The sequence below is a fragment of the Bactrocera latifrons genome, unplaced genomic scaffold (assembly GCF_001853355.1).
Source record: "Bactrocera latifrons isolate USDA-ARS-PBARC rearing strain unplaced genomic scaffold, ASM185335v1 scaffold_292, whole genome shotgun sequence".
NCBI lineage: Eukaryota > Metazoa > Arthropoda > Insecta > Diptera > Tephritidae > Bactrocera > Bactrocera latifrons.
In genome coordinates, this window is record NW_017536541.1 from 319,061 (window position 1) to 328,803 (window position 9,743).

The 9,743-nt window shown below is 38.8% G+C and overlaps 1 protein-coding gene across 1 annotated transcript in view; it reads left to right on the top strand.

Moving 5' to 3' along the window:
* The window catches only part of LOC108970246, a 62,076-nt gene that overhangs the window by 32,149 nt on the left and 20,184 nt on the right, over positions 1–9,743 (top strand). Inside the window, exon 3 of the mRNA XM_018935518.1 lies at positions 1,390–1,437. Coding sequence (XP_018791063.1) covers positions 1,390–1,437 — 48 coding nt within the window. The remainder of the gene's footprint in view (positions 1–1,389; positions 1,438–9,743) is intronic.

Genomic DNA, 9,743 nt, shown 5'->3' on the forward strand with positions numbered 1-9,743 from the left:
AGCAAATATTAATTAAATAAAAATAATAATAACAGCTGAAAGAAAAGATAAATATTATTTGATCATTTAAAACATAAAACAACACTTGTTTTCACACATTATATTGGATTGTGCAGGCCGCCTTAAACGAATAAAAAACATATGTATGTATGTATTAATGTCCAATTACTAAGTACACACACTTTTTTCATATGCTTACGTAACAATTGATATTTGCTGCTTCTGATTATATTACTGCAGCTGCTATTTCCAATTCATTCTGATTTCCAATGCTATAAAAACAAATTAAGTAATTATTTGCAAATTATTAAAAAAAAAAAATCACATACAATTTACTTACTTACCTTCTTGTTGTTCGAGCTTCCTTTACGATGGTACTATCACGAATGACATGCGTCTTTCAATCGTTTTTTTTTTTATTACCCTTTTTGGGGTTTTCTTTTGGCACTATTGACAATTATGTTTCCTCCTTCGCACTCATTCAAATAAATCAAGAAATGAAAGAAACCTTTTTTCATCGCATTTAGGCAAACAAAAAATAACCCGAAAATGTGCGTTGGTGTTACTGCATAGAGAAAAAATGTGTAGTTGTATTGAAATATTTGACCAAAATGGGTAGCCTTGGTTGGCAGGGTATATATTAAAGTATACATATGTGACTTATACATATATACATATGTTGCATGCACATATTTTGAGGGCCGGTACACTTTTTTTTTTTTTTAATTTTGTTGTAGCCGGGTGGTAACGATGTCGATGTTTTATTCAATCTTAAAATGCAGCGCGCGGGTTAGGTGTCGATAAACGAATGATTTATGAGTATGGTGTCATCGGATATGGTGTATTGTGCAGTGTTTCCTTTGGCTGCGCCAGTTTTTCCCAGGTTAAGTGGGGGGAGGCTTCACTCATTTAAACAGAAGGACTTAAAAAAATCCAAATTCGCTTATTTGTTTCCTGTACGGCAAAACAGAGTTCGTCGTTTACTTTTGTATTTCATTAATAATTAAAATATAAAATAAGTGTTATTTATTATACTCTCACAACATTTTGCTACAGAGTATTACTATATAATTGTGTTCACCTAACGGTTAATTGATTAACCTGATCAGTATTATGAAGCTGCTTGATATCCTGGTGACGTGTGTCGGTCGTCCGCCTGTTCAAGGTCTAATTTATGTAAAACTTGAACTTATGATATACCCGTATATATTGATAAATTGGTACACTGGTTCTTGGCTTCTTGAGAATTTTTAACTGTATTTTGGTACAACGAATTGCATTAGGGAGGGGAACCTGCAGTTTTAAATAAGTTAAAAATTTGGAAGTGGCTCCGCCATCTAATAGGTAAAGTACAGCGATAATTTTAAGTAATGTTTTTTGTTTTTGCAGATGAACTGTATATTCAACCAACATCAGCCCTTCATACGGTCAAAAAAGGTATGTGTTATGCAAAAAGTAAAAAACGCATTCAAACTCTGTATATACATATGTGTTTTATTGGAAGTACATAGGAACATATTAAATATTTATTGTCTGTTGTCTAAATAAGTGTGCCCATAAGAACTTGTGAGTTTTAATATTCGGCAGATACTGCCAGTTGTCTACCGTCTTAATTCTTTTCAATGAAATATTTTTTTTAAATTTTTTAAGGTAAATATCGTTTCAGAGCTGTAAAAGATATTTTTTTATGGAATACTAAATGCTCCTCTTAATCCAATCTCCTTCACATTTGAGATGCCGTAAAAGTTGATGAATATTTAATTAGCACAACCTAACAAATATTGTATACTATATATTCATTTCCATCACTTTATAGTATATTATATATGTAAGCTAATTTCTTGTTTTGGTGTAATGTGAACTAAGGTTGTACTTGCCTTAACAACTGTTATACCTAAAGTTTTTAAGTCTAGCAATAGTTGGTGTTTTTTTTTATTTCATTATATGTCAAAATCGGGCCATAATTTTTAAGCCATCAAATGCCGAATATGGACCCCGCGCGTGCGGCTTAGGAAATTTAATATTACCTTTTTATGGTAACATCGTGGTTTCCTAGTGATAATATTTTGTTACATATATAGTACGTAACTAAATATAGCCTTATAAATCATATATATATCGGATCAAAATTTTGCACAACTAGTGCGTTCAAAGTATGACATCTCTCAATAAGAAGTGCGTGATATTTAACCATTAATTTTCTACAAAAAGATACCGAATATGTGGATCTCAGTGCCAATATCTAACTTTATAACCAATATATCAGTTAAACTTTGATTTTGAATTATTATTTTTTAGGTTGGTAGTACTGTCAGTCACATTTATGTCAAATTTCATGGCAAAATATTCATTAGTATTTGAAATACGTGTCGTTTTGTGAGCTGCTAAAAGTGAGTTTTTCTTTTTTTGCGATGTCGAAATTTGTTGAGCAAAGAATTTGCATTTAATGATCATTTCGCAAAAAACTCAACCCATATCGTTCCGCAACCACCGTGTTCACCAAGCTCAAAAGACCGCTCCGGTGACACCGTTTTTATACGATAGAGGAGATTCAAGCCACAGCGAAGACGGAACTGAAGGCCATTACGGAAACTGCCTACAACCAATGTTTCGAACATTGGAAAATCCGTTGGCATAATGTACTACATCTAGTGGGGATTACTTTGAAGGGGATGAAATTGATTCGGAAGAATAAATAAAGAATTTTCAAAATAAATAGAATGTCACCTTATCAGGATAATATCTTCGTGATATATATAAGGTATATAAAAAAATTCGACTGAATTTATACTACACCACAGGGTCCCGGCCAAGTGTGGTCGTGGCTAAGATATACACTAAATTATATTATTATAAACTTTTTAATACAGTAAAATGGTATTTATGAATAAATGTGAAAATTACATATTTACATAGATGGTACACAAATTTAAATTGAACATGACTACAAAGTTTTCAAATGATTGATAAAAATTTTGTTCGAGTTGCTATTAACTACAAATTAACAATTAACACAACATCACAGTGGATTTTAAACCAGTCAGACCGCCTGGCAACAACTTTTTATCTGGAAATTAATTTCGTCAATATCTACATTTGTGGTAGTAACTGTGAAGAAATTGTCTGGTAATTTAATGCACTGCGTACTTGGATGCTATTCTACTATTACCAAAATCTATATATAAATATATACAAGGTGTTTTCAACGAGTATCGCGAATTTTGAATTTTCGCGGGTTACGTATATTCGAATTTCTAATTTTTTGTGGCGTTATGTTGGCATTTTGAATGTTCATTTAATTGTTGACAGCTACTTTGCACGTGTTTTGGATTCGATTTTACCTATTCAAAAAAGTGGATCAAAGAACCTGTATCAAATTTTGTGTGAAAAACGAAATTAATTGCGGAGAAGCTACCTTGGACCGAAGCAACGTTTATCGGTTTTAAATAATGTTCTCAGAAGCCGAGAAGATGTGACAAAAATTGGCTTTTGCACTACGATAACGCCCCTGCTCACACATCGTTGCTTGTGCGCGACTTTTTCTCCAAAAACAACACATTAATGATGCCGCAGCCACCGTATTCCCCAGATCTGGCCCCCTGTGACTTTTCTTGTTCCCTAAACTGAAGAGGCCCATGAAAGGACGACGTTACGCTTCTCTTGACGAGATAAAGACGGCATCGAAGGAGGAGCTGAAGAAGATAAAAAAAATGTTTTTTTGAAGTGCTTCGAAGATTGGCAAAACCGTTGGCACAAGTGTATAGTATCTCATGGAATAGATATTCATGAATAAATAAATAATTTTTGAAAAAACACAAAATTCGCGATACTTTTTGAACACACCTCGTACATACTAGCTGGACCCGCAGCCGTTGTCCTGCGTGAAATTATGTGTTTTGAAATGAAAAGAAAGTTGAATTTATCATTTATTCTTTTTTTGCAATGGAAAGCAGCTTGATAAACAACATATTTTGGTTTCTGTTCCGGTGTCCGGAAAAGATAGTTTTCCAACTCGTGAGCACGCCACGTATATCTGGCCGTGTGAAAAACATAGCATTTCCAAATTCATGCCACATACTATGCGACTATCTTTGTGTTCTGTTGATTGTCATCACAAATGCACTTTTAAATCCGCTTTTTTGGTAGCTAACATTGCGCGTGCACTTAGGGAATCGTAGTAACGATAATTTGGCCAATGTCCGAATATTCGTGATGAGTTCATCTTTCGGGAATTGCTAAACGGCGGATGGAATTGATATCGAACTACCAGAAGTATCAACCGGAATGGACCCATTTCCAATTTTTTGCGGAGACTATGTAAAATGTCTTCGGCAATGTCATTTTTGTTCGTTTCCGATAATTGACGCGGATTTGAAGGCTGTTTTGTTTCTGGCGGTGTTTCCACTGGCTGTACCGTATTCTCTGGGTTGAAATACACTCTTTGGGTATTCTCCAAATTAACTGTGAGACGCACAACAGTCAGAAAATATTCATGAATTGCAAAAGTCAATATCCTACAAAGTGCTTTATTACAGTTCACGTATCGACCGTATCGTTGAAGACCAATAACCGCCAAGTTGCTTCCATCGGTGACGTATTTAGAAAGGTATTTCATCGATTACACCAGATTGCATTACTTAACATTGAAATGAGTTTTAAATGTGAATGTACAATAATGGTGAGTATAGTACGATCCACTACGTAGTCAACTTCGATATTCACTCTTCTAAATTGAATGCTGAATGTTCTGCCATTGTCGTCTGGTGTCGCATGTGGATAGTGTTTCGTGTATTTATTATCAGACATACAAACCGAAGTGAGATTGTAGTTTCCGCATGGTCCATGAACCATATTGGTTTTCGCCACATCGTATAATACTGGATCTTTCTCTGTATCAGGAATTTCCGCAGAAATGATTTCGTCAATTTGATCTGGTGTAACCACCACCAAAAAGAGAACCACTCAATAGAGTACATCTAGCATCTAACAGCAATACATAGGTATACGTTGCTTCATAAAGTCCATTAAGCATCGTAGCTGTTGTTTGAAAAAGCTGCATTCGTTGATGGCAAAAAGAACGCCGACCGATATTATTGCGACCTCTTCATGGCTTCGTAGCAAATTTCAATCTGCCATTAATCACTTAGTGTGAAACACACGTAAAGTTTTCTCTGATCAATTTTACTTTTGAATAGCCGGAATAAAAAAGCCAGCGACCGAAATTGGACGATTTTAATACTTTACAAATCAAAATATTGAAAAACAAAAAGCCGGCCGAGCTATTCAAACACGGGGGCGAAGAGCTGATAAGGAGCATGCATCAGCTTCTTTGTAAAATATGGTCGGACGAAAGCATGCCCAACGATTGGAATTTAAGTGTGCTATGCCCAATCCACAAAAAAGGAGACCCCACAATTTGCGCCAACTACCGTGGGATAAGTCTCCTCAACATTGCATATGAGGTTCTATCGAGCGTATTGTGTGATAGCCCACCGTCAACAAAATTATTGGACCTTATCAGTGTGGCTTCAGACCTGGAAAATCAACAACCTACCAGATATTCACCATGCGCCAAATCTTGAAAAAAAACCCGTGAAAGGAGAATTGACACTCACCACCTCTTCGTCGATTTCAGAGCTGCTTTCGACAGCATGGATGCCGCGTTGTCTGAATTTGGTATCCCCGCAAAACAAATGCGGCTATGTAAACTGACGTTGAGCAACACTAAAAGCTCCTTCAGAATCGGGAAGGACCTCTCAAACGACACCAAACGAGGTTTCAGACAAGGCGACTCCCTATCGTGCGATTTCTTCAACCTGATTCTGGAGAGAATAAATAGAGACGCAGTACTAAATAGAGAAGGTACAATCTTCTGTAATAGTGTACAGCTGCTGGCGTATGCCGATGATATTGTTATCATCGGCCTCAACACCCTCGCCGTTAGTTTTGCTTTCTCCAGACTGGAAGAGGAAGCAAAGCAAATGGGTATGGCAGTGAACGAGGGCAAGACGAAATATCTGCTGTCATCAAACAAACAGTCGCCGCACTCGCGACTAAGTTCTCACGTCACTTTTGAAAGTAGGATAACTCTTGCCAACAGCTCGGAGTGAGTAGGCAATTGATAAGCAAAGTCCTCTCTCGACAAACAAAAACCAAACTCTATAAGTCACACATAATTCCCGTCTTGCTATATGGTGCAGAGCCTTGGACGATGACAACAACTGATGAGTCGACGTTGCGAGTTTTCGAGAGAAAAGTTCTGCGAAAGATTTATGGCGTCGGCCACGGCGAATACCGCATTCGGTAGAACGATGAGCTGTACGAGATATATGACGACAGTGAAATAGCTCAGCGAATTAAAAGACAGCGACTACGCTGGCTAGGTCATGTTGTCCCAATGGACGAAAACACTCCAGGTGGAGAAGGACCTGGCTACTCTTGGAATATCCAATTGGTGTCACGTAGCGAAAAGAAGAAGCAACTGGCGCGCTGTTGTTAACTCGGCTATAATCGCGTAAGCGGTGTTTACGCCAATTAAGACGAAGAAGAAATGTCATCACCCATATAACACAGCTTTAAATTCCGTTTTATTCTTTCACTGCCAGTATACAAATCAAACACCAGTGTATATACCGAGATGAAACTTTACACTCTGGGTAGCCTAAGAAAGTCGAGCTAAAGTAAGAATGCCAAGCATTCCCTCCACAGGGTTTTGCGCTGGGTTTGGGACCCGCCACGTAAAAAACAGTACCAATGAAAACTAATCGACAGCCTCGGATGAGAGACCCCCCCTGGATGACGATCATGGCTAACGAGTTAAGGACTACGATTTGAGGGCATGCACCTGGAATGTCCGGTCGCTTGGGAAGGTGTCGCTGTCCAGCTGGTTGATGTACTTGTTAGAGTGCAGGCTGATATTGCCGCCGTCCAAGAATTGCGATTGACGGGACAATTACCGTGGCGAGTAGGTCCTTGTGTGATTTACTACAGGGGCCATATAAAGGAGCGCAAATTTGATATTTAAGAAAGATGTGGCCAAATATGCCTTCTATGAGCGCTTGGGGCGTACCGTTGGCAGCTGCCTCCACCATGATGTCAAAATCGATCTTGGCGACTTTAACGCCAGAGTTGGCAAGGAAGGTATCTTTACCGTAATAGTCAGTAATTTCAGCCTCCACGAGAAATTATCCTCAAATGGGTTTAGACTGATCGACTTCGTCGGCACCCAAAATATTGTTATCTGTAATACCAGATTCCAGCATAGAAAAATTCATCAAGCTGCCTGGCTGTCTCCGGATCGAAAAACCACCAACCGGATCGATCATGTTGTGATAGACGGAAGACACGTCTCCAGTGTTAAGACGTGCGAACGCTCCGATTTCCTAACATCGACTATCTTGTTGCAGCCCAGATTCGTGCCTGTCTCTGTGCAGCAAAAAACGCACGTCAACAAACTGAAGAAGGGTTCGACGTCGAGCAGCTGCCGTCGAAACAGACAGCCGAACGATTTCTAATCGACTTGCACTCTTGCTCTCTGAGAGCACTCCTCAAAAACTCGATATAAAAGAACTGTGGAACAGAATTTCAATTTACTTACGTACAGCTGCAACCGAAAACATTGGTTTTCGGAAAGTACAAAAGAACAGCTGGTACGACGAGGAGTGCCGTGTCGCAGCGGAGAGAAAACAGGCTGCCTACCTCGCAACGTTACGATCGACCACAACACGAGCAGGATGGAATAGATACCGAAATTTGAAGCAAGACGCATTTGCAGACAGAAAAAGAAAGAGGCCGAAATACGTGAATATGAAGTGAGTGGCTTCATAACAAATTTCAATCTGCAAGTTATCATTTTGCGTGAAACACACATATATACAGTTTTCAATGAATAATTTTCGATAATTTTTCTTTTGAATAGCCGGAATAAAAAAGCAGGCGACCGAAATTGAACGATTCAAATAATTCACAAATCAAAATATTGAAAAACAAAACAAACAAAAATTAAAAAAAAAATGTGTATGGAAAGAAGTTACTTTTTGGAACTATCCAATTTTCCGACTTTTCCTCATGAAAAGATATTTTTATTTTTAAACCTTCCCCGATCCACACCTAACAACCTCTGAAAAATTAATTAAGATTGGTTCAGCCGTTCTCGAGTCTTAGCGTTACTAACAAACAAACACTCATTCGTTTGTATGGGAAAAAGGGCTGTTTTTGAGGGTTTCCCGGCAATTATTGGAACTTTTCTCGCTTTAAAACCATCTTTCAACTTTAGCGAACATTTAAAAAAAGGCCAAATTGATCCAGGCGTTGTTGAGTTATGCGCTTAGCAACACAGGAGATTATATAATACTCGTCTATATTTGTGCAGAAAATTATTATAAATGTGCCAATTCTTCCTTTAGCTCCAGTATATATAATCAATACGAGCAATATTTTAATAATACCCAACGATTACCCTCCGAGTCTAGCCGAGTCATAAAAGGCAAGATAGTTTTCCAACAGCCAAAATTAAGAATTATATTTTAGTTTATTATTTCTAAATGTTACTTGCTAAGAGTAGATAAAATAATTTGTTTAATGGTAAAGAGTGAGTCTGTTAGATCAAATGTGCTGGAATGAGAATTGAAATCATGACATATACTTCGGAATAGTTCGTTTAACTCAAAATTTGTTCTGGAAAATTTTAAAAGTAAGGGTCTAAGCTGGAGGATGGAGTCATGTGTTCTCTGATCGCCATTCACTTGGGAGTGGCCAGAAACGATTCTTTTACATATGACCCAAGCATCTCACGACTTCCGGTCCTTGACCAAGTATCCTCTGGATAGCCTAAGAACATCCGTTTGAAGGCGAGCTAAAGTGAGAAGGCGAAACATTCCCTGCATAGGGTTGTGCGCTGGGTTTGGGACCCGCCACGTAAAAATCCAACAAAATGAAAACGCAACAAAAGCCTCGGATGAGAGCCCCACTTTTGATGACGACCATGGCAAACGAAATAAGGACAATGAATTGAGGGAATGCACCTGAAATGTCCGGTCCCTTAATTGGGAAGGTGCCGCTGCTCAGCTGATTGATGTCCTCGTAAAAATAAAGGATGACATCACCGCCGTCCAAGAAATGCGGTGGCACGGGGACAGAGACGAGTTGGTCTTTGTGGCATTTACCACAGTGGCCATATAAAGGAGCGCAAGTTTGGTGTGGGATTCGTGGTAGGAGAGAGACTCCGTCACCGAGTACTATCATTCTTCAACATATCGCTGATTTGCGCCCACGCCCCGACGGAAGAGAAGGACGATGTGACCAAAGATACCTTTTATGAGTGCTTGGAAAGCACTTATGAGAGCTGCCCCCGCCACGATGTCAAAATCGTGCTTGGCGACTTTAACGCCAGGGTGGGCAAAGAAGGTATCTTTGGCACTACGGTCGGTAAATTCAGCCTCCGCGAAGAAACATCCCCAAATGGGTTGAGGCTGATCGACTTCGCCGGGCCCAAAATATGGTTTTTTATAGTACTTGATTCCAGCATAAGAAGATACATCAAGCTACCTGACTGTCTCCGGATCGAAAAACCACCAACCAGATCGATCATGTTGTGATAGACGGAAGACACGTCTCCAGTGTTTTAGATGTGCGTGCGCTTCGAGGTCCTAACATCGACTCGGACCACAATCTTATTGCAGCCAAGATTCGCACCCGCCTTTGTGCAGCAAAAAAAGCACGCCATCAAACACAAGGAAGGTTCA